General features: G+C 40.2%; 3 protein-coding genes across 3 annotated transcripts in view; all 3 read right to left on the bottom strand.

Annotated features, from left to right (window-relative positions):
• LOC125229112 (glycine receptor subunit alpha-1) overlaps window positions 1–17,021 on the bottom strand; it is a 42,168-nt gene extending 25,147 nt beyond the window's left edge. Inside the window, exons 1-3 of the mRNA XM_048133892.1 lie at window positions 16,990–17,021; window positions 14,545–14,621; window positions 5,978–6,077 (exon numbers count right to left, since the gene is read on the bottom strand). Coding sequence (XP_047989849.1) covers window positions 5,978–6,077; window positions 14,545–14,621; window positions 16,990–17,021 — 209 coding nt within the window. The remainder of the gene's footprint in view (window positions 1–5,977; window positions 6,078–14,544; window positions 14,622–16,989) is intronic.
• Window positions 17,022–18,046: 1,025 nt separating this feature from the next.
• On the bottom strand, window positions 18,047–19,734 carry LOC125228538. The gene is made up of 2 exons (XM_048133140.1): window positions 19,477–19,734; window positions 18,047–19,139 (listed from the first exon to the last, which is right to left on the bottom strand). The coding sequence occupies exon 2, from the start codon at window positions 19,099–19,101 to the stop codon at window positions 18,133–18,135; it is 969 nt and encodes a 322-aa protein (XP_047989097.1). The 5' UTR covers window positions 19,102–19,139; window positions 19,477–19,734; the 3' UTR covers window positions 18,047–18,132.
• Window positions 19,735–19,960: 226 nt separating this feature from the next.
• On the bottom strand, window positions 19,961–25,085 carry LOC125229111. Its single transcript, XM_048133891.1, has 4 exons — window positions 24,837–25,085; window positions 21,418–21,516; window positions 20,660–20,752; window positions 19,961–20,151 (listed from the first exon to the last, which is right to left on the bottom strand). Exons 1-4 carry the CDS (start codon window positions 24,892–24,894, stop codon window positions 19,961–19,963), a joined length of 441 nt encoding a protein of 146 aa, XP_047989848.1. The 5' UTR covers window positions 24,895–25,085.
• Window positions 25,086–25,304: the final 219 nt, after the last annotated feature.

Here is a 25,304-nt window from a genome sequence, read left to right as displayed (position 1 = left end):
TGTCCTTCTCGGCTTTCACGAGATTCTCATCATGGGGAATGGTGATGTCAACGAGCACTGCCCGGCGTTGCAGTCGATCTATTATCACAATGTCAGGTTTATTGGCTACAATAGTCCTGTCAGTGATAATAGATCGATCCCAATAGAGCGTGGCACGACCATTTTCGAGAACTGGCGCAGGTAAGTACTTGTAGTACGGTACTTCGCGGTCCACAAGGCCGTATTGAAGAGCAAGTTGCTGGTGAATAATCCTGGCTACGAGATTATGTCTGTGCAAGTACTCGCCGTTAGCAAGATGAGAACAACCGGAAATAATATGCCTGAGTGACTCTCCGGGACGGCGGCATGCCCGACAAATGTCGACCGTACCGTCCTTCAGGATATATTTCCGGTAGTTGTTCGTCATCATAACTTCGTCCGCAATTGCACAGGCAAAACCCTCGGTTTCTCCGAAGAGGTCCCCGAATCGTAACCAGTTCACCGATGCGAGCAGATCTACATCGGGTCCCGTGAGGGCCTTGTAGAACCGCCCGTGTAGCTGCTTGCTCTCCCATACCGCCTTGCGGTCCGCAGTACTTAGTACCACAGGTTTGCGCCAGTTCTGTTTCGCCAAGGAGAGCGGCGTGAGGTTTCCGTCCACTGCCACCACATCACGATGCATCCCGCACTCGTTGTTAAGGAAGTAATTCCTGAGATTGTACACCTCACGGTTGTGGAGATCTTTGGCGTTTAGGAAGCCTCGACCTCCGCACTTCCGTGGGATGTACAATCTCATAACAGACGAGCGCGGGTGTAACATACGGTGTGTGGTAAGCAGTGAGCGGACCCTCCGATCCAGGGCGTCCAGCTCAGTCTGGGTCCACCGTAGTATGCCAAAGGAGTATATGAGTAGAGGCATTACCCAGGCGTTAAAGGCGCGCACTTTGTTGCCTCCTGACAAAAGACTGTTAAGGACTTTTGTCAGCCGACTGAAAAAGCGCTCCTTCACCGACCGTCTAATGCCAACATCCTCAATACCCAACGACTGTGACATACCAAGGTACTTATAGGTTTCTGATTCAGAGATAGATCTGAACGACATCGTCTCAGAAAGTTGTAAATTTTCTGAATTTACAACCTCCCCCCGCTGCACATGCATGACCGCACACTTATCGACACCAAACTCCATTCTGATGGCGGTACTGAAAACTTCTGTGGTTTTCAATAGCACCATCAGGTCTTGGGTGTTCGGTGCAAACAGTTTGAGATCGTCCATGTACAGAAGGTGAGAGATGACTTCACCCTCTCTCCGAAGCCGGCAACCTAGCCCAGAATCCTTCAGCAGCGTGCTGAGGGGATTCAGAGCTAGGCAGAACCATAATGGACTCAAACTGTCACCCTGGAATATTCCTCGCTCAATCCTTATGAAGTCCTGCGGGCCAGGGGGGCCATCCCTGCCTCCTGGTTGACGAAGGACTGTGGTCCACTGCCTCATACATGCAGCCAGGAAGGATATTAAAGCTGCATCAAGTTTATACAGCTCCAATACCCTTACCATGAATGAGGCACCGAATCATAGGCCTTCTTATAGTCAATCCAAGCGGCCGAAATGGCCCCCTTGTTCCGCCGAACTTGTTGGCAGATGGTCATGTCTATGAGGAGGAGCTCTTTAGTACCACGGGACCCAACCCTACATCCATTTTGAGCGGGAGCCAGAATGTTGTTAGCGACAATATGCGCGTTAATTTTTGCTCTCAAAATGGATGTAAGGAGCTTGTAAAGTGTAGGCAAGCACGTGATGGGTCTGTAGTTTTTTGCTTCCGTGGTACTACCGGACTTATAGAGCAGGAAAGTAACACCAGTTGTTAGGGAAGGTGGGAGAGAACCAAGATCGAGGGCTTGTTGAAATTGCGTTGCCAAATGCGAGTGCGAGCATCGAAACCATTTTAGCCAGAAGTTGTGCAATCCGTCCGGTCCAGGACTTTTCCAGTTCTGGGCCGTACGGGTAGCACAACTTACGTCGTCGGGGCTGATGGTGATAGCCCCCATAGGCTCGATGCTCTCGCACTCGCGTTCGACAACGGTCATCCACTCACCCTCCGTGTGTTCGACGGGCACCGACCAGATGCTACGCCAGAAATCAGACATGGCAGTAGCATCCGGCAGCCGCACGTCAGACACACGAGGGTCGGTTTCCTCCCACCTTCGGTATACTTTCCTTTGGTCGCTTTGAAAAAGACGATTCTGCTGGAATCGGTCCACACGCTTTCTGTAGCGGCGAATACGGCTTGCCCATGCATAGACTTTCTGCTTCAGGAAGTCGATGCGCTCTGTGACATTGGCCAAATAGTCGCGGGGCCTGATGTCCGTCCCCGCGAACGCCTGGTTCACAAAGCGCATTACTCGGGGGCGATTATTACCCCTCTGAAGCAGATCAGCTTTGCAATGAGAGTCCTAAACGAGTTGATACGACGCTCGATCCGTACTTGCCATGCAGGGACACCTTCGGCGGTCCTAGTTGCACGGTCAGCGTCCGGAAACTTGACTCGAGCAACACGGCACGCCGCGATGGCCCCGCAGTACATGATCGAGTGTGTATCATCTAGATCTTTACTAGTCCGCATATATGGATCTAGTAAAGCATTTAAGGCTCCTATTAGCGCTAGATTGCGTCTATTCATGGGCAGACGTGGTAATCGTGGCCTAGGATTGCTTGTGGAGCGATACTGCGTAATCGCCTCTTCCAAAGACCTCCTCAGTTGCTCATTGGCAGGCTCACTCTCGCTCTGACTCGCGAAGTCCCCGCCGTCGTTACCGGAATCAACCCGCGGCGCCTCCGGTGCCAGGTCGGGTTCGGGCACCGGGTCCGGCGACATGGCGGGCAAATCCCGCCCCGAGGCAGGGTCCGCGCGAGTAGCGAGAGCCTCCTGGCGGAGCCGATCAAGTGTGGCGTCATCCAACCGCTTTGACCGCTGAATGACGCGCACCTGATCCGATAGCCGCTGCTCCGATACGGTGGTGGATGGCTCGAGTGCCTGAAACAGAGGCAGCATTCTCGAACGGTACGCGGATAGCCGGGTTCCCCCCTCTGTGGCCCCGTAATAGGCGCGCATGACATTCTCGTTTATTTCTCGAGTCCATGTCATGCGACGCACTACACCACCGGCAGCGGGAGCCGTGGGCGGGGCAGGATGTCCCGCAGGCCCCAAGCGTGCCGGCAGCGGTGGCCGCCCTCGTCGCGCAGGTGGTGGTGGCGGCGGCGGCGGCGGCCCGCTCTCGTCGCTGGACCCGTCGGTGTCGGGCGCCGTGGCGAACTCGTCGCCCGACGACGATGCGGACGGGGAGCTGGACGAGGCGGGCGGGGATGGTGGGCGTGCGTTTCTTTGTGCCGCTTTGGTGCGTGACCTCGTTAACATTTTCACAAATTTCACAATGCACTTATCGCCGTTTGACAGTTCATGCTGATATCCGTGTATTTAGATAGTATAGTAATTCGTTGGATGTTCTTCATTGTACATGATTTTAATGTAGCGTAAGAAATACACAAAAACTGAACCACAAAAACCAAGAACGGCGATAAAAATACTATAAAAATAAATAAAATTGTGAAAATTTATCCAAAGACACGTCCGTCAGTGTCAGCGGTTTTTTTTTTTTAATTATTATTTCCTTTATTTATTTTGCTTCTTAGGTTAAGCTTTTTATAATATGAATATAAAAGTAAAATACAAAAACACATAAAAAACAATATAAAAAACATATAAACACATTATAAAAAACCTAACCTAGGGTGCCGCCAGCAGCGGGGCAGGGCCCAAGCTGCCGGTGGTTAGGGCTGCAGAGAGAGGAACCGTCGGACTATCCGCGCCGTGTCCAAGATCACCGCCTTCTGCATCTGGCCCTTGATCCAGCCACCTAGCGAGAGTCTCTTAAGATGTTGATCGAGACTCTTCGCTATGAGACCGTTCGCTGAAACGACTATCGGAACAATGATCGTTGAATCAACATCCCACATGGCGGTTATCTCGTGAGCCAAGTCTAGGTACTTACTGGACTTGTCCTTCTCGGCTTTCACGAGATTCTCATCATGGGGGATGGTGATGTCAACGAGCACGGCCCGGCGTTGCGGTCGATCTATTATCACAATGTCAGGCTTATTGGCTACAATAGTCCTGTCAGTGATAATAGATCGATCCCAATAGAGCGTGGCACGACCATTTTCAAGAACTGGCGCAGGCAAGTACTTGTAGTACGGTACTTCGCGGTCCACAAGGCCGTATTGAAGAGCAAGTTGCTGGTGAATAATCCTGGCTACGAGATTATGTCTGTGCAGGTACTCGCCGTTAGCAAGATGAGAACAACCGGAAATGATATGCCTGAGTGACTCTCCGGGACGGCGGCATGCCCGACAAATGTCGACCGTACCGTCCTTCAGGATATATTTCCGGTAGTTGTTCGTCATCATAACTTCGTCCGCAATTGCACAGGCAAAACCCTCGGTTTCTCCGAAGAGGTCCCCGAATCGTAACCAGTTCACCGATGCGAGCAGGTCTACATCGGGTCCCGTGAGGGCCTTGTAGAACCGCCCGTGTAGCTGCTTGCTCTCCCATACCGCCTTGCGGTCCGCAGTACTTAGTACCACAGGTTTGCGCCAGTTCTCTTTCGCCAAGGAGAGCGGCGTGAGGTTTCCGTCAACTGCCACCACATCACGATGCATCCCACACTCGTTGTTAAGGAAGTAATTCCTGAGATTGTACACCTCACGGTTGTGGAGATCTTTGGCGTTTAGGAAGCCTCGACCTCCGCACTTCCGTGGGATGTACAATCTCATAACAGACGAGCGCGGGTGTAACATACGATGTGTGGTAAGCAGTGAACGGACCCTCCGATCCAGGGCGTCCAGCTCAGTCTGGGTCCACCGTAGTATGCCAAAGGAGTATGTGAGTAGAGGCATTACCCAGGCGTTAAAGGCGCGCACTTTGTTGCCTCCTGACAAAAGACTGTTAAGGACTTTTGTGAGCCGACTGAAAAAGCGCTCCTTCACCGACCGTCTAATGCCAACATCCTCAATACCCAACGACTGTGACATACCAAGGTACTTATAGGTTTCTGATTCAGAGATAGATCTGAACGACATCGTCTCAGAAAGTTGTAAATTTTCTGAATTTACAACCTCCCCCCGCTGTACATGCATAACCGCACACTTATCGACACCAAACTCCATTCTGATGGCGGTACTGAAAACTTCTGTGGTTTTCAATAGCACCATCAGGTCTTGGGCGTTCGGTGCAAATAGTTTGAGATCGTCCATGTACAGAAGGTGAGAGATGACTTCACCCTCTCTCCGAAGCCGGCAACCTAGCCCAGAATCCTTCAGCAGCGTGCTGAGGGGATTCAGAGCTAGGCAGAACCATAATGGACTCAAACTGTCACCCTGGAATATTCCTCGCTCAATCCTTATGAAGTCCTGCGGGCCAGTCCTTATTATTATTATTATTATGCCCATTTTTGTTGCCCGGTCAATGCCATTCAAAATCATCATTTCAAAGTTAATTCTACCGGCCACGTCAGGACATCAAGTTGAAAGTATGAAATTATTTTGCATACTTGCTACGTCTATCTATGCTCAGCAGTGTACGATGGTGAAAGGTATGGTTTTTCGGCGGTTCCGGGGCAACCTGCCGAATCCTATACCGGGGCAAACGACGCAACGGAGCCAAGCTGTTACGTCATCGCCCAAATCAATTGTTTAGTTGTAACTTTATTGGTTGTTTTTTTTTCTCTTTTTCATGTTTTTTGTTATCTAAGTTTCATGACGCATTGGTTTTACTGTAATGTCATGTAAACATGTTTTACTAACAAATAAATAAAGGGCTGATGTGAAATAATTTATTATAAATGCAGTCAAATACCCTACTGATTTCGAAGCTGTCCTCTTAAAAATCTACCATTAATGTCTAATCATGCAGTCATAATAAAATTATAGTTATCAGCTTACCTAAAATCCATGTCTTCAACATTGATAGAGTTGACGTCTACGACGTATATACTGAATTCTACTATCACCGGTTGGCCTTTTCTAGCAGGGGGTCGCACTTCTGTTAAGAAAAAAAAAAGTTAAAAAAATTTATTTTCTTTACTCCCCGTGCGGAAATATGTAGGGTAGGAATGTTATGTCCTTCTGTTACAATATGTGCCATTATCTGGGTATAGGGACCTTATTGTCGATGGCGCTTATGGCGTTATGAGTGATGTTCGTGTACGAATACGGCGCCGCTGGTCGTAAGCGCCATCGACAATAAGGTCCTTTTACCCATATAACGCCAAATATTAACTTATGAAATAGAAATAGAAATAGAAATAGAAATTCTTTATTTGCAGAAAAAGGGTACATAGCGTCTTATTAAATAGTATAAAATAGTTCCACCTTCTTCAGCTGTTAAAAACAGCATGCAAATGTATAATTATGTTGACATGAATTAAATATACAGAAAATAAAAACCTCTATGACACAGAATTAGAAGATAGCAAACATAAATTATTATACCTTACTTTTAAAGCTATTTACAGTGATGTACATACAAAGGTAAATTGAAAATTATTAAAACGAATCTTATAGTAAAGTTCACCTATTATGTACAATTTGTATAATCATCATTACAATTTTCATGAGCAATATGGTCATTGATATTATAAAAGCAGTGTTCTAATAGCCATTTCCTTAGTGTTTTATTAAACTTATTGCCTTCAAGAGATCTCATATGAACAGGCAAGTTATTGTAAATTTTTACACACATATTGTAAGCATTTTTTTTGTATATATCTGTCATACATCGTGGTTGGTGTAAAATATCCTTGTGCTGTGATCTTGGATTTATTGAACATTATATCAGAACGCTTTTGGAAATACTTTGGATATTTTTTGGAGAAATTACAGACTTTGAATATGTACATACAAGCAAGTGGTAAAATATTCAGCTTTTTAAAGAGTGGTTTACAACTAGTCCCTATGCGAGCATTTGCTATAGCGCGTACACATCTTTTTTGAAGTTTGAAAACCTTTTCTACATCAACAGAGTTTCCCCATAAAATTAAGCCGTAATTAAGTATGGACGAGACGTATCCATGATAAGCAATAAGGGCTGCTTCACAAGAAACAGAAAGTCTTAACTTACGTAGTGCAAAAATGAACCGATCAAGTTTTGAACAAACAGAGCTAATATGGTCCTTCCAATTCATAAATGAGTCTATATTGAATCCTAAAAATTTGATGGAACTTGTTTTAACTAATGTGGCGTTGTTAATGTGAATGTTGATTTGAGGAGGTACTGATCCATATGAATGAAACTGCATATATTGCGTTTTGCTGAGATTTATTAGAAGATTATTATCTGTTATCCATCTATTTATGTCCATCAAAGAGCTGTTTATATCTGTTTCATACGTATTTTGATTACGTCCACTAACTATAACAGTCGTGTCGTCAGCGAAGAGAATAGATTTTTGTTTAGTCGATGCCGGAAGATCATTAATAAAAATTAAAAATAAAAGAGGACCCAAATTACTACCTTGAGGTACTCCCGCAACTATAGTTCGAAGAGGAGATCTGTAGACTAATTTATGGATTTGATTATTAGTTTCAACAAGTTTACTAATTTGCGTACACTGCATTCTATTTGTTAAGTAAGATTTAATCCAATCATGAGTTTGACCCCTAATTCCATAAGAATCTAATTTATTTAGAAGCTTTGCATGATCAACTAGGTCAAAAGCTTTAGTCATGTCAAGAAATATTGACATGACTGGAGACTTATTATTAATCTTTTCTGTCACGTATTTAACAAATTCAAAGCCCGCCAGTTCGGTATTTAATCCCTTCCGAAACCCAAATTGGTCAGGGTGTAAAATATTATGCTTTGTTAGAAAGTTATTTAGTCTATTGTAAAAAGCTTTTTCAAATATTTTGGATAATATTGGAACGATTGTTATTGGCCTATAATTATGTGGATCATCCCGTTCTCCTTTTTTGAATATTGGTTTGATTATAGAAATTTTGAGTTCTTCTGGGAAGTAACCTTGGCTAAAAGATAAATTTATTATATGGGCAAGAGGTATACTTAGAAATAATCCAGTTAATTTAATTATGTGAGTGGAAATGTCATCTATACCAGAAGTTTTACTATTACTCAAAGACATGATCAGTTTGTGTACTTCTCTGTTATCTGTTGGCATTAAAAACATAGTATATGGATTTATTTCAACATTTATTGTTGTTTTATTATTGTTTGCCACCTTGTTAACACTACTTATTTCAGTAAAATGATCATTTAAAATAGAACAGATATCTAGAGGATTTCTATACATATTCTCATTCTTTTTTAAGTGACTAATGTTAGTTGTTTCATCTATGTTAGATACTTGTGAGGATATAATTTTCCAGGTCGCTTTGCATTTGTTCTTATTTTTAGTTATATACTCGTTATTGCAAATTTGTTGTGATTTTTGTATACATTTTCTTAATATTTTACCATAGTTTTTAAGATTTGTTTTATTAGAGTGAGTATTATTAGAATCATTTCTACTTTCAAAAAGCATTTTTCGTTTTATTTGGCAGGACTTGCGAATGCCTTTGGATAACCATTTAATTCCGTTCTGTCTATTGTCAATTTTTACTCTAATGATCGGGAAACACAGGTCATAGAAAAGTTTTAATAATTCAAAAAAGATATTAAAAGCTTCCTGTGCGTTATTTGATTTTATTACTTCATAGAAGGAGAGAGCTTTTATACTATCATGAAATTTACGAATGTTATCCTTGCAATAGTTACGTTTTAGTTCAAACCAAGTGGTGCATGTCCTATTTTTATTAATGTTTAAAGTAATGGATTGTGCCCGATCATGATCCGATAACTCAAGTTGATGAGTGTCTGATTTCACATTACGCATATTACTCGCAATTTGGTCAATGCACGAGTTATTCCTAGTTGGAGTGTTAATATGCATTGTCATGTTAAAATTCCTAAGTATACTTGTTAGTACCTTCGTAACTGGATTTTCCTTTAAAATATCTATGTTCCAGTCTTCGCAAACAACAATTTTCTTCTTTTTGTATCTAAGGGTTAGAAATTGGAGCAAATTTTCAAGTTTGTGAAGAAAAATACCATAGTGAGATTGAGTGTTCTGTGGTATTCGATATATGGTTATTATTATTAAGTTGATGCTAATTATTTCAATACCACAACATTCAAAATAGAAGTTTGAGGCTAATTGTGGCACAAGCTTTAAGGACTTAACATCTAACGTTTTTCTAACTAATATAGCTGTCCCACCCCTAGATTTTTCTCTGCAGTGCGATGCTACCCCATATAACCATAATCGGTCGCCGTTCCTACGCAAATCCTCCTATTTTGTGTACACACAGGTCTTCGGGTCTCAATGCTTAGTCGCAGTACGTTCGACGTTTAGTCGCGGCGACCCAAATGGGGACGATTGGTAACAGGCACAAATGGTCACAGAAGTGACAGAAGTGTGCACTACGCGTGCACACATTGTTACCGTTTGGCGACTACTTTCCCAAAATCATTCGTTCATTTCATTCTTTTCAAATGGCGACTGTCAGAGACGTCAAAGTAAAAAAGAAATAAAATCATTTGACATTAAAATGTAATGGCGTAAGAATTTGTTAAAGATAAATATTGTTTGCATTTGTAATATAATGTGGGCTAATTACCATGGCCAATTAAATTGCTCGAGTGATTTCATAAAATAAGTCTAAATTTATCAACGCGCCATCAATTTACCTCAGTTTAACCAGTAATAATATTATTGACTACTCGGTGTTTGCGTGTTATGTATATTGATTGGTGAAGTTTTAGTGCTCTGGTGCATATACTATACTGAAATAATAAAAATAATGCCTAGAAAACCAATAAAGTTGTTAAAATATGGATTAAGACGGTAATATTCCATGTAAAAAACAGTCGCTTAACGGTCACCAAACGGTCAACAAACGGTCGCAAAATGGTCGCAGCGTACACGCGTGACCGAAAGCAGAATGGCTTCTTGTATTCATTTTTTTTCAGGTATCCTCAAACTTTATAAACAATTAAATATGCCGTCGTACTCATTTGCCCTCACTAAAGAAGATTAAAAAAAATTGTAACGTGCGTACCGAGCTGCTGGGTTGTAAAGGATCGGGGATCATATTATTATGGTCTTCTATAGAGCAACTAGTATTGTGCGGCATTTCACAATTGACACTTGTTGAATTAGTCTTCATTAATATTACTATCAACATTCATTTCAGCGATCTGTACTTCTTTTGTCAAGATTTTTGTATAGATAAGTGTCTACAAATTTGTAATGTTAAAGAGACATAAATAAAACGTAGTAGAGTAAATAATGTGTTTTTTTTGTAACCCAAACAAAATACTTGTAGATACGAGTGCGGAAAAGAGGAAAATCGATACGAGTAGCAATAAATTAATACACGAACGAAGGGAGTGTTTTAAATCGACACGAGTTGTGAATGTCCTTTTCGCACGTGTATCGTACGACGATTTTCAGTACCTAAATATAAGCTAAGAGTTTCGACCAGACAAGAAATGAATCATTGCTTGATTTGCTCGCACTACTGCGTTAAAAAAAGCAGCATCTGTACTGAAAAAAAACTATCATTGCGCAACAGAAATTCTATTAATATCACAGTAAATACTCTATTTCATTTGATTCCTACTTTTATTGTGTAAAGCAACACTACACTTCATTTTTATCAATAAGAATTAAAAATTATATATTTAATACATTAAGTAACTATAAAGTGCTTATCTATTTGTATTATCATTCTGCACTTTTCTTAACTTTCCCACATTTCTATAAAATGTCGAAGAGTGCTTAAATGGTCGTCGTCGTTTATTATTATTTAATTCGCTCATATTTAAATGATTCAAAGCAACCAGTCCACAACTTCACAAGACAGTTTGAGAAACCATCGTATTTCAGATTGTCATTTGCGGATACAGTGGTTTAGGAGCAGTTCGGTAATCAGACCTACACATGTGTGTACAAATTCTGTCAATGTCACTGTCAGAAACCGTTCTGACAGTGACAATGACAGCCACAAATTCGTCCACATGTTGTTACCGTTATGTGTGCAAACGTCGACTAATAAAGTGTCGTTAAAAGTCATTCTGACAGTGACATTGACAGCCACAAATTCGTACACATTTTGTTACCGTAACGAGTGCACACGACGACTACATTTTGTTATTGTATCAATACGGTCGCATTGTTTGCACGCCGTTACCACGCGTTATGTCACATTTGACAGTTAGTTACTGATTTGAAGATTTTGCGACTGAAATGGTTGTATGGGACTAATTTGAAGTTTTTTAATTTAATGTTATGCTCACTACCTTTTTTTACAAATGTTTCACTGAAACACAGTATATCAATATTTTGATATTTATTTTGAAACTCATTAAGAGTAATTTCTAAGATATTAAGCTTGTTCAACAGTCCGCATATATTTTGATGTAATATCATTACCTTATCTATATTTTTATTATTTATTCTGCAATAATCAATTTGTTCCTGAGCTAAAATGTCGTTACATGGAGTAGCGACGAAAAAACTTGTTAGTAGTCGATATTTGTTTGCTCGTTGTATTTGAAATTACTTTATGTTGGCTGTTTGGAATTGAAATATCAGTTACATTCAGAATTTGTTCAATATTATGAGGCGCAATGTCCGAGTCTATGTTTTGTAATGCAGGTTTATTGCGCTGAAGAAGTTGTCGTTGGTAGGCATCAGTGTAGAGTGTGCAGGCTATTTGATGAAAGATTTTTGTTGTTAATTGTTTGAATACTGCAATTTTGTTGAAGTTTTTCATTGGGTTATAAGAATTTAGTAGTTCACAATGATTAAATTGTTTGACAATAGATTTAATCATATTGTTCAATGGTCGTTCATTTAAGTACTGGTTATGCAGCACTTGGGATACGATAATGTTTGTATGATCTAATTGTTGCACTAAATAATACATATTTGCGAATAATTTACTTGGGTTGCTGTCATTAGTTCCTGTAATAATAATCAAGAAGTCGTCCTTGGTCAGCGATGCTCCATTGTTTGGTAGTGATCGCAGTACGTTACTTGTGTCGGCTCCGGGGTTTGAGTAGCATTGTATTTCAAAATATGATCCATACATGTTGTACAGCGATGATCCGAGATTTTTACCTTGTTGGTCGGATAATACAACAATTTTTCGCTTTGCTAAGCCATGGTTTCTTCTGTTCTCAAAATCATCTTGAAATTGTTTGTCATATATTTTGGAGTATATAGTTTTATGAAGAGATCTACTATGTTGTGTATTGTTTCTGCTACTATCATCAATTGTGGTTGTTTTCTGATTGCTTGTGGTAGAAGTAGTAGGCTCCGATGTTTGTTTTAATTCTATTTGCTTTACAGGTGGTGACGAGTGCATAATTTTCGAGAGATTTTGAGACGGTTGAGTTGTGTTCTGATTGTTCTGATTCACGCTGCCTTCCTTATTTTTTCCTTCGGGGGATGTGAAATCTATTTTAGTCCGTTTTACTTCGTTTTGTTTTGTGTTTGTAGATTTTTCCTTGTTACTGTTACATGTTAGACTGATGATGGGCGTAGTTTTCTTTAATTTCAATTCACACTCAGTAAGTTTTTTAGTTAATAAGTTGTTTCCAGATAGTAAGTGCAAAATTTCTATATCCGCAGTATGTAGTTTTTCTTTGAGTTCGCTTATTTCACTGGCCATTTCTTGCAGTGTATAACTTGTATTCAATCGTAAATCACGGTAGTTTACTGATGTTTTCGATGGCGAAGCATCTTCGTATTCGTCTTCCGACAATCCGGAGAATGAGTTTTCTGTCGGCACATTTATTTTGTATCGTTTTCTTATTGTAACATTTTTATGCGTGAAGTTTGGAGACAGAACGTTAACTTCCGTATCAGTCATACATGTATTGCATGTGAATGTTCTATTGTCTTCTTCCATTAATATAAATCTACTCAGGGTAACATGTGTACAATCCATATGGTAAGTGTTTTTACAATTTGTACACAGTAATCTATATTTGTCATTAACTAAATTGTGGCATTTTTTGCAGTTAGTTTCCATCTTGCAATAATTAATGTTTTTTAATTATCACCACGATAGGTACTGCCCTCTGTTGTCGAGTAGCTTGTAAGCAGAGAAACTGAGTAGTGACGTGTTACCTCTGATCTCAGACTCAAATAATTTGAACGACACTGCCCTCTGTTGGCGAATAGCTTGTAATCAGAGAAACTGAGTAACGATGAGCTACATTCATCTTCCTTCAGTTCACTAGATGGCGCTGAAAAAGTTTGAGATAATGCTGAGAGATGGCGTTGCTAACTTTGATACTGTTCCGTTGTAAGAAAATACGTTATCTGTGGTGATGTTCTGTGATTGGTCGTAGGGTTTGTTTACATTTCGTATCTTAGTTTGAATTTAAATGACCAACAGAAATAACTATTTAAAACTCACTGTTTATCACTGTAATGTTATTGATTTTTTATGATATTAGCTGAATAAGCACTTAAATATTTGGTATTAACTTTCCTTCACTAATTTTTCACTGGTTATCGCAAAAAATAGTTATATTTCTTGTTTGGCGGTTCGTTTAAGTTTTTGGTCACAGTTTTTGTACCTACTTCTTATTTATTTGTAGGGATAACGTTTATTTTTCACATTTACACTATTTTACACTTGAATTTAATGTTTGTGCACTTGAATGTTCGCTTTTACTATTTTTAAAGAATTTAAACTAGGAGCCTAATGTTTACCGTGGCTAGGGTTGCCATAGCTCATATGTCATTTGAATTCAAATGAATTACCCATATAACGCCACATATTAACTTATGTACCTATTGTCAGTTCACATTTTTGACACATTTGTTTTGAAGTATGTTGCGATGTGGCTAAGACGTATCGTTTGCCAAATCTAACGATTTATTTCGAATTGGTTGAATCGATTAGGCCCTATGTACAAGGAGGTGCTGAAACAAATATACGATTTCTATCAAATTAGTGAAATGTCATTTAAATCGAAATGACAGACTCTGCCACAGCACTAGTTTAAAAATAAAAATGAATGATAAATGACATAATAACTAAATCCTGGGTGATAAATTAATATCGTAAAATACTCACTAACGAAGATCCGCAAAAATGTAACATGTGTTAGATTATGTTTAAAGTAAGCGAAATATTGTTTTTAAGTACTTGATTTTATTAAATATTATTACAGGATTTTATTTAAAATTTCATTAGGTTGCACGAGTTTACGTTTTGTGGACGCTGTCATGTGTCAAAAAGAGGTTCTTACAAATCTGGGACAATAGTCGTAAACGCGCGTTTAGCTAACGCACGTTTACGACTACGTGATGAATGCATGCATGCATGCATGAATCTGAACCTACCCTAATAATTTTCACTCATATCAATATCAGTTACAGGATATAGTTCTAATTTTCAAAACGGAGGTAAAATATGGCAGTAGACTGTACCTTTAACATAGTTCTCCGGAAGTACGATCCGTGGCTTGATCGTGTGGTTTCTTTTTGACACAACGTCATTGCACAGCCTGAAACAATGACGAACAGTTTAATAAAATTTTAGTTAGGCCAGGTATTTGTTATACAATAGGGAAAACTTCAAGAGATTCAAAAGTTTCAAAGCACGAGGGTTAAACTTAGAACGCCGAGTAATACACATTTTTCTACTCCCGTACTCTTATTCGTGAGTTACAAGGTCGTGCATAGAACTTTAAAACCCTACATAAAAGATATCAGGACAAGTCTATCTAGTCTATACCCTGAAAACATTTAGTAGCAGTAGCACGATATAGCTGTTACAGTTCAGTAAATACATTGCTACCAACTTAACAAACCAATTCGCAGAGTCGAGACTCCTTCGTTTTCTGCTGCGTTCATTGGCGACGCGTCGAATCGCATTCAAATGTATGAGAACTCGATTTAACTCGGCTCGATTCGTCTTAGTGGCCAGGCTTCAAAGAACCATACCATAGACAGTTTTATTTTCATGTTTGCACTCAAACTGCATATTCAAAATGGTAGGCGGTCCACTAGATAACTAAGATGACTGAAAGTAGGTATTTGTTGATTTATAATTTTCTTTCAAAATAAGTGCTTGGTCGTAGAAAAAGTATTGTATGCAACGGTGTTTAACTGAGTCAAAAAATGCTCGTGGCGTCTTTATTAACAATTTTCGGCTTCGCCTCAAATTGTTACCAACGCCACTCACCTTTTTTGACCTCTTTTAACCACCAGTTGCATAAAATACTATTTTGCACTCAAAGAAAATATTTAACTGTTATATTTGGTAGCTACTCGTACATAATGACAAAATCAAACCGAATTTAATCCAGGTGGCATATGTATGTAATTTGTTAAAATTCTGGCCTTAGTTATGATGCTCCCACACTGACTGCCATATAAAGTGATATTTATAACTGCCAATTATTCCGGCTGTGGAATGAGCTCCCTGTCGAGGTATTCCCGATAACCTACAGTATGGGGTTCTTCAAAAAAGGAGTGTACAAGTTTCTAATGGGTCGGCAACGCGAATGTGACACCCCTTGAGTTGCAGGCGTCCATATGTTACGGTGACCGCTTTCCATCAGGCGGGCCATATACCTGTTTGCCACCGACGTGGTATAATAAAAAAAAAAACATTACACCCTCCATGCAATTCGCACGAAGCCAATAACAGTTCTATTAGGTACAGTGGCGATTTTTTTAATCAACGCGAAATTGACAATTATTTGCCAAGTGTAACAACTTATTTTGCAGCCTGGCAAAACGGAGTAAAACTGAAAGAATGGCAACATTTTCACCTTCACTTTCTAATCAATATGTGTGAGGAAACGGGACGGGACGATGTTGCCACCTAATAATTTGTAGTATTTTTTGCCAGGTTGTAAACACATATGAAAACAACATGGGGAATGTACCGCTTTCAGGCCAAGGCGACAACGCAATCGATTATTTGGCGTGCACGCTATGTCACTATTTTGAGAATATTAGAAGTGGCTTTCCATGGTAAAAGGGTCCTTATTATTCATGGACCTTTTTTAAAATAATTATGTCCGGACCTTTTTTTCTTAAAGTATCATAGACCTCTATTCAAGTACGCCACTTGACATGTCTCCGTCCTTAGCTAGTCTCATCCAATCACAGAACTAAATTAGTTCTGTGCATCCAATTGTGAATCATCTGACCCACAATTTTCCGCATAGAAAGGGATCGCATCTATAATTATAATTTTTTTGATAGAAATTTGAGAATTTTAGTAAAAGATACTCGTGTTACTGACTAGATTTATAGAATATCTCTGCTTTGCCTAAAGGTTGACTGGTAGAGAATGCTGTCTGTACTATAAGTTTTTCTTTCTTTGTGTACAATAAAGATTAAATAAATAAAAAAATGTGCGTTAAGGACAATGAAGGTGAAAGATATTGCGAAAAAATCTTTCTGGTCACAGTTCTAACCTAACCTAATCTACTTTGTTTTGCTTATATGTTTCATTTGACCCATATTATAAATTACTATTACAGATTCACTTGTCAAATAATACATTACAGCAAACATTTTTAGGCCAATGGTAGGTTTATTAGTTAACTTATGTGTTAAATATTAACTTGTCAAGTATATCCCTTATAAAATGCAATTTTATAGGTTAAATATTTGGTTACGAAAATAATTTATCAAAAATGTTTTTGTAAAGTGAAGACTTGCCAAAATATAATTTTGCCAGTGGTTGATTGTCAAGTGTCAATTTGCTAAACAAGTTTTGGTCAAACGATAGGACACCAAATCTTTGGTTTAATGGCTTCAGAATAATGACTTACCAATTCTTTACAAGGAATTAATACCTTGGTCTGTATATAATACAAAAATAGTATAAGAAATTTATAAACCTAGATAGCATACATGTACACGTGCGAGAGGGTCACCAGCCCCATCTTTGACCCTCTCATGTGGACCATTTTTGCTAGTCTGACACGGAAGACTTTCTGGCCAGGTTCAATTTAGTATGGCAAAAAAAGCGTGAACGATTTCGCTGAAATCGATCTACCTTAGCCTCAGATCCCGGAAAACGCGAATTTTCGAGTTTTCATGCGTTTTTCCTTCGCGTTAGTAAACGCAAAATATGGTCGTTAATTTCGCCGACCGCGCATCGACTGAGCGCCAGCATAGATAACTAATAAAGGTTCAGTCTATTCCGTAATAGTACGGAATCCTCAAAGAATCAATGCTATTTTTGAAATAGGACGGCTAGTAATTTTAAAACTAGTGGTAATGGCCACTCGTTTTCGATTCTGTAAGTAGAATTTAAATCGCTAGTATGGGGATATCATTGAACGAATTTCACGAAATCGAATGGCCGAGATTCAAAAATCGGCCCCCAGGAAACAGTTGAAATAGAAAACTCGCTTTTGGATATTTTATAAAATACTATGATTTTCGCCTGCATTTCCTTTAGCCACTATTTTTTTTATATTAAAATTTAATTGAAAATCCCCCTTAAAACCGTATTGAAGGAGGGGCCATCCTTTCGATTTGGGGATTTTCGCGTCAGTTGAGCCTTAATAAGTAAGATGTTGACTTTTTGGGACTGTCGAGAGCGTCTATTAAGTAATGAGGCTTTACTCTGCAAGGGGAAATAATTTCGGAACAGTTCCGCTACGTCGTAATTTGTGGACATACCCGGCAAGCGGCAGGAAGAAAAAGCACACCAAATCAGTCGAGGGTTGCCTGGTGAAACCCAATAAGTATGAAAAACCTAGTTTCGAGAAAAATGATGTTAAAGGTTTATGGTCATCAAACATTACTTTCGACAAATAAATAACTAGTTGTATAACTTCTATCTGAAAGGTAATTTAATCCACTTTAAGTAAATTGGTGTTTTAGTTACGTAACTCAAGTAGTTTTCCTGTAAGAAAATGTTTTTTACCAAAGGGTGTCGACTTATTGGGTTTACGAAAAAATAAAAAAGCCGTAATTGTTACTAAGAGGGTTTATTAGTTATAAAAAAATCAAACAAAAGAAGTTAATCTACAAGTCAGAACGGTGTTATTCTTCATCTGAATAATTTGGTGCGTTGCCGACAAATATTTTTAAGCTTCTTATCCATCCATGGTACTCCTCAGGTATAATTTGTTTCCGGCACATGGTTTCTACATCTTTTTTCTTAGCAATGCTTATAGGTAACTGACTGCTGTATCTTGCCTCTAACTCTTCTGGCCACGGCATTGCAACGGATGGTGGGTTAGACTGTCTCTTAGCTCTTGTTCTCGGTATATTTGGTTTTTTATATGAAATATCTAACTGACGAAAATCCTCAGACATGTCGTAATTAAAGTAAATTTTAAAATCACCTTTTACATACCGAATCCTTTTCATTTTCAGCCAGTTTACAGCCTCATTCGTGGTATCTTTGTTTTTATTATTCATTATAGCAGCACTGAGCTTTTTCAAGTCCAACATCTCGTTATATTTAAACTCTTTCACTTTATAGCTATCAATTTTAATTTTTTTCTTTCCTTCGTCACTGGTAACGTACTTTGTTTTTTTAGTTCTAGCAAATTTAAAGACATTTTTCCAATCAGAAACGCTATTAATTGATACGTTTTTCGAGTCATATTCAATAGCTGCATGCATCGAATCTACTTCCATGTGGCTATGGCCACTTTCAAGAAACTTTTGCTCAATTATTTGTAGGTGGTCTATTTTTTGTACTGTCCAGATTAAGAGAGCAGAAATGTATTGGTTTCGGTTCTGACCGCTGCACGTATCCGAAAAAATGCTTAATTCTGTCACGGTTTCAGGTAATTGAGACAAGTAGTAGTAAAGGCATGATCCGATTTCACAACTGCCTTTATTACCATTTATTTCACTCCAGCAAAGACAATAAGCATTATTTGGAAGACTAGCTTCATAAATGGTAAAATTGAATAGAACTAATTTTCTCATGTAGTACAGTAGACTTTCTCCGCCATAAGGTATTTGCAAAACTGCCTGTAAATCCATAGTTATTGACATGAACGTTTCGTCTACATTAGCACGAGCTTTGTCAGTGTCTTTCGCGTTTTGACAGACCGTCTTTCGTTATACAGCGCGTAAACCTAATAAGGGCGATAAATGAAACCAGGTATATAATTCAATATTGCTATCATTAATTAAGAGGTGTTTTTGAGTTACTCTTAATTTTCACCCGATTGTTAATTTTTGAAAAATTTCCCAGCAGCAATGTACTGTAAACGTGGTTGCGATGACAATCAATGACAACTGTCAACGAGCGTTTAACGCGAGTGTGTTTGCATTACGTTGCGGGCCGAATTATTTTGTATGGATAAAAAAAATATTTCAATTTTAAGTAAAAGTTACCTAATTCCAATCTTTATATTCTATACTCACCACCGTTAAGAGGTTCGCCCGTATTAGGTTTACACCCTGTATATGCTCTTGGTATTCTTCTTCTAGCTTTTCTTTCGACTGTGCTTTTTTGTATCTTGAACAAACGTTACATTGGTCTTTTTTGGGACTATAAAAGCTGTAATTGTACTCCTCAAAACTCTGTCTAAAATATTCTCTAAAACTAAGTAAACAGTATCTTCTACTTCAGAATGAACATCTGAACTTTCAGGGATTATGCTGCCATTGCAACTAGAGTCAGTTGTTTTTAAAATTTTTGGTGGTTCGTCCTCTGAATTTGAAAAATGAGAAGGAGCTTTTTCTAGACATTCATCAGCTTCTCCAGGCAAGGAATGTTCCTGCTGTTTGCATGGGCTGGGACTTTCAGGAATAATAATATCATGGTCGTAGTCATTTTGCTGAGGTGTTTCGTTCTCTGAATCTGTATCTAGAACATAAGGAGCTCCTACTAAATGGTCAAGTTCTTCTACAGAAATCGATCTAAAACTTCATCAATTAGCACCATAAAAAAGTCTTCCTCTTTGTATGAAACATTCGGACTTTCAGGAATAAAATCAGTGTCGGTATCTATTTGCTGTGGTGAATAGTCCTTAGAATCTGGCACGTAAGTAGGATCTTCATCGGAATAGTCACTGCCAAATAAAGCAGTCTCATCATCTGAAAAAAAAAGTACCTATAAGTAATAGTACATTACAATACAAGTGCGGAAAAAGGAAGTTCGAAACGACTGACGATAAATTAAAACACGGCCGAGTATTTTAAATAGACAAGAGTTACGAATTTCCGTCTCGCACGTATATCGTACGACGTTTTTCAGTACAGATGGCCCGAAATGAACCACTTCTTGCACTAGTTCGTAAAAAAAACCATCTGTACTGATATACATAGTACATTACGATACAAGTGCGGATAAAAAAGGATGTTCGAAACGAGTGGCGATAAATTAAAACACGACCAAAGGGAATGTTTTAAATCGACACGAGTTACGAATTTCCTTTTCGCACGTGTATCGTACGACGTTTTTCAGTACAGATGGCCCTCCGAAGTTTCGATCTGACAAATAATGACCCACTTCTCGCACTTGAGCGTAAAAAAAGCACTATCTGTACTGAAAAACAGATTGCTCGTAATAACATTTTTTTATATTAATCCTCAAAATACTTACTCGAGTCTGCCGTACTATTATCATCGATGACAATATTGTGCATTTGGGCGGCGATGTCTATTTGCGTTTCATCAAGATCGGAGGAGTCATCATCTGAAATTGAATAAAAAAAAGTAAGAGAAGTGAACAAAAACACAATAACTTATAATCATTTACGCACAATAACGGGATTTTAAACTTAGGTAAGTACAAATAAGGGCATGTAATACATCGATGGATGCTAGGTCAAACCCGATAAGTCATTGTTAATTTGTCATTAAGCGAAGATTTTCATATACATCCCTTAATATTATAATTTCAAAACCAATTAGCTAAAGTTATCGGATTTGACCACGCATCATTCGAAACCATTAGTCATCTTATAACACCATAAGTACTAAAATGAAGAGATAATTTTATGGATTATTTTCTACTTTTACAGGTACGCCGGGACCTACGAGGTTAAAGCTTAAGGCTACTACACTAAGAATAGCTTAAGCTATAAGGTTCATTTCAGCTGGCCGCGTTGAACGCGTCCGCCCGCCCGAGTCCTGGCCCCGTAGCCGAATGGCATTTCTCTGACGCCAAACGAAAGCGATACGCCGCTGGCTCTGTCGCGCCAATACGCAAGCGCGATAGAGATAGATATCTACTAGCGCTTCGTTTCGTGAGCGTTTCGTGAGCGATTGTGCCATTCGGCTAGCCACCCTGTGTAGCTTAAGCTTAATGCTCAATGTACTAAGTACACAATTACGGATCTTCAAACCATGGAAACTTACCATCTTTATTGTTTCGCTGATAACAGCTTATGTTTTCATTTGCCGTTGAAACACTAGGTCCAGTCATAGAAAATCTGTTAACAGAAGCACCTGATCCCGCTGGAATGCAAAATACGATTTAATCTATATTATTAAATAATTTTTATTTTATTTTTTCGAATATAAGGTATAAATTTTAATCCACTCAAAATAAACAGATAACTAAACACTAATAACAATAAAAACTTAGAACTATCAAAATAAACTATTCCCTGTCGTTCCCGGTGCAAAAGTGCCCATGACGCTCGCAGCGTTTCCGCGTTGAATTACAATGGACAGCTTTTGCACCAGGAACGACTCGGAGCGGGGGCTTTCTCCTTTTTGCCTGAGTCGACGGCCTAATTCGCGTGCAAAGCACTTCGCGTCTGTTCCCCAGCTCCCCGCCGTCTCTACCGCGAATGGGACAAATATGTAGCCCGGGCCAATGGGAAGATATTTTAGGCGTTTCAAGCCCGCTTGCGATTGAGCCGCCGCTCCGGCCGCGTGCGAGGTGGGAGATGTGGGAGGCAGCGAAGGTACTGACACACGTAGCGTCCCATACCAAACACCGCCCCCGTTCCCACGGTACTAAAGTCAGGCCATCAGGACGTTTACCATCAGTGCGGCTAAGTCCTGGTGGCTCAAGTACCGAAGGGACACCAGCCGACCTTAGGGCTCTCTGGATGGTCTCGTTGAGGGCAAAATGTCGCGGATGTCTTCCTGCGCAGCGTCGGCAACTCAGAGCGTGGTGGCCGTCAGCTCCCACCATAGAGCCGCAGATGCATGTGTGTGGTTGGCAAACATCGCAGCCCAGGCGGAGAGCGACGGCCACACGCAGCGAGTCACCGTCGAGCAGTGTACCCAGTTGAGGAGATGGCAACGCATGCAGCCATGCTCCTGACTCGGGCTGAGACACTGCCAAAAGCCGCGCACGGTCAACGCCGGCGGCACTCGTGATGAGATTGTCAATTACAGCTTTAGAGCGGGTGTCATCCCAAGCACGCTGAACGTTAGGGTTCTCCGGCACCGTCGCTCCAGTGTTAATAGACAACCAAGCCTTAATAGCGTCCGCCACATGTGGTATGCACACCCTGTCGCCATTTTTAGATATAATGTTAGCAACAAGGTTGGCAACCCCATGGGCAGATGCTAAAAAGGCCGGCAGGCTCACATCCTTAATGCGCCGTATGCCGAGACCCCCATAGCGAACCGGAAGGGATGCTTGTGTCCACTGGTTTTCATCCATGGAAATGTTGACGATGGACTCTATCGTTGACTTTATCGCGACGTCGAAGCAATCGATGTCGGTAGGGTACATCCATACAGGGGCCGTACGCAGAAGGTAATTTACTTTTGGTACTGCAAAACATTTTTGTAAGAGAGCCAATGCTACGTGAGGATTGATGCCTCTGAGGCGTTCGCCAGCAAGAAGAAGCATCTCCCTACGTGTCCGCAGAGCCTCAGGAACTGCAGATGAAAATATAGGAGCACCCAGTAAATTTAAAGAGTTAGAGCTCAGTTCCCTAAGTCCAGGCAGCACGGATGATAAGCTGGCGAAAAAAGGCGAGGAAACCGATCCACAAGGAAAAAACTCACACTTAGACCCATTCACTTCCAACCCCATATCTCTAAGACGCGGTAACAATACAAGCAAGTCTCGCTTTACCTCTTCCGGTTTACCACCAATGGTACCGTCATCGAGGTACCAAATGTTAAGAGGAGACTTGAGTTCTGTGATAACTTTTTGTATTGCGAGACTGAACGTGAGGGGGCCAAGCGGGTCTCCCTGTTGCGCACCTACTTGAGACATTATGCAATCAGAACCATAAAAGAGGTTGGATGGTAGGTGGTAGACCTGGTAGAGGAAGGGGAAGAGAGATGGTATGTATTCCTTAACTTCATTTAAGAGGGAATCCCTTTCAACCGAGTTGAAGGCGTTTTTTAGATCCACTTTAACGATTAAACTATCTGCATTCTCTGGATCCAAAACAAAAGTACGAACTGCATGTATTGCCGCCTCACAACCTAAAGGGACCCCAAAACCCACTTGATGTGGCTGAAGGTAAGAAGCCATCTGCTCTCTCACAGCACGGCAACCAAGCTTGGCGACTAGTCGCCGGAAAGTGCTCCCAATAGCTATTGGGCGTATCCCTCCCTCCTTTTTCTTTAAAGCGCAGAGAGAAGCTCCGTACAAAAACGGACAGACTTCAGAATGTACCTTCCCGCTCAATAAAAAATTGCACAATTTGGTCAAAGACTCCAGCAAGCGCACCCCACTGTCTCCAGCCGAGCCAGATGTCAGCTCCTTCAAATGGTCAGGGCGAATGCCGTCCAACCCCGCCGCAGTTCCACAGTGAAAGGAGTTTATAGCCCACGAAACATCCTCCACTTTAACTGACAGGATTGGAGAGCTTACATCTGGTTCCGCTGGGAAACAAAGAGGTCGAGATGGTTCCGGATGCTTCGACTGCAGAGCTAAAAGGGTGTCTTGTCCTGGAGGGGCGATTGTGTCCTCGCTCATAAGTAGTCTGACAGCTCCTCTCAAATCGCCTTCGTGAGCCTTGGTCTCAATTAACCTAGTTAATGGAAGTGAAGGGTGAGCCGCCGAAACTTCGACGGGCGCTAAGTAAGAGAAAGCATCTATGTTTGCCTTAACTTTGGTGGTGAGAGATCCTGTGCTATCCGATTCAGGGGTTCTCAAGGCCCCGTAGGCGAAAGATAAAAGAGCGCACCACTGGTTTACTCCGTTAACTGTAACACAGCTATCAATTATACTGCATAACTTATTAGCGGCCATATTCCTTGCCCCTTTCGGGATATGGCGGAGAACGCGGACAGATTTTTTAAATAAGGCAAGTTGATCCAGGCTGCAGCCTGCTGGCGGCGTAGGGGCTGTTTGTGAAACATCAAAGTGAACGACAGCATTGCTGGCTGACTGCAAGGAACTAAAATGAGGAATATCTTTATGTTTGCGAGTAATGTGCGACTTAAGACCTCGAGATGTAAACAAGCGCGTCGAATCCAGACAGTGGGGGCACGTCGACTCAGGAAGGGAACTCATTGATTTGACATTATAAATAACTAACCATTTAAATAATTTAAATAAACATAATGTTAATTTAAACAACAGTTTAATTTATTATTTTGTACCGTAAGCATCACTCAAAGTCGCGTCGCGTAGTTTGATTAATAAATGTAGCTAGTGCTAAAACCCAATAGATTCGCTCTTAATGAAACAAAACAACAACAATACTTTTCATTTGAACGGTTACAATAGCTTAGATTTATTATTATTTAAGTACAGTACATAATCATATCAATCAGCATAACATGATTAGGTAGGTATCTTATTTAGTACGACAATTCAAAATGTATTTCTAGGTTAGAAAAGTAGATTTTACCTGTTTCTAGCTTGTTACTGCAGGCTAGCTGCACTAATTTTCTGCCTCGGTCACCCATCACACAACTTTGAACACATACACAACCTTCATTTATATAATACACAACTTTTTAACAGCTATTTTCAATTAAAATATGCAACGACGCAGCGACGGTACTCCGCTCGACAAGCGCTGCGCTTGCGATCGCGTCGCTACTTGTCGAGGCTTATTGGGTTCTTTCCCGGATCACTTTTGAAATAAATTTGCTAAAGGCCCGTGCGAGAATCCAACAACTAGACTTAACCGAATATTTCTTAAAGATTTAGTTTAGATAAGTACTATAAGTTTGTTTATTGGGTTTCTCTTTGAAGTAGATTGTACGTTTAATAAATAATATCGTAAAAGCAGAATCCGACAAATGATACTAACGTATTTTAATTCTTACCACAATTACTTTTAAGATTCAAATCGTAATGAGGTAATATCGGG

This window comes from Leguminivora glycinivorella, chromosome 8 (assembly GCF_023078275.1).
Source record: "Leguminivora glycinivorella isolate SPB_JAAS2020 chromosome 8, LegGlyc_1.1, whole genome shotgun sequence".
NCBI classification, from domain to species: domain Eukaryota; kingdom Metazoa; phylum Arthropoda; class Insecta; order Lepidoptera; family Tortricidae; genus Leguminivora; species Leguminivora glycinivorella.
The sequence above is the reverse complement of the archived record's forward strand: the minus strand, read 5'-3'. Positions and strand labels throughout refer to the sequence as shown.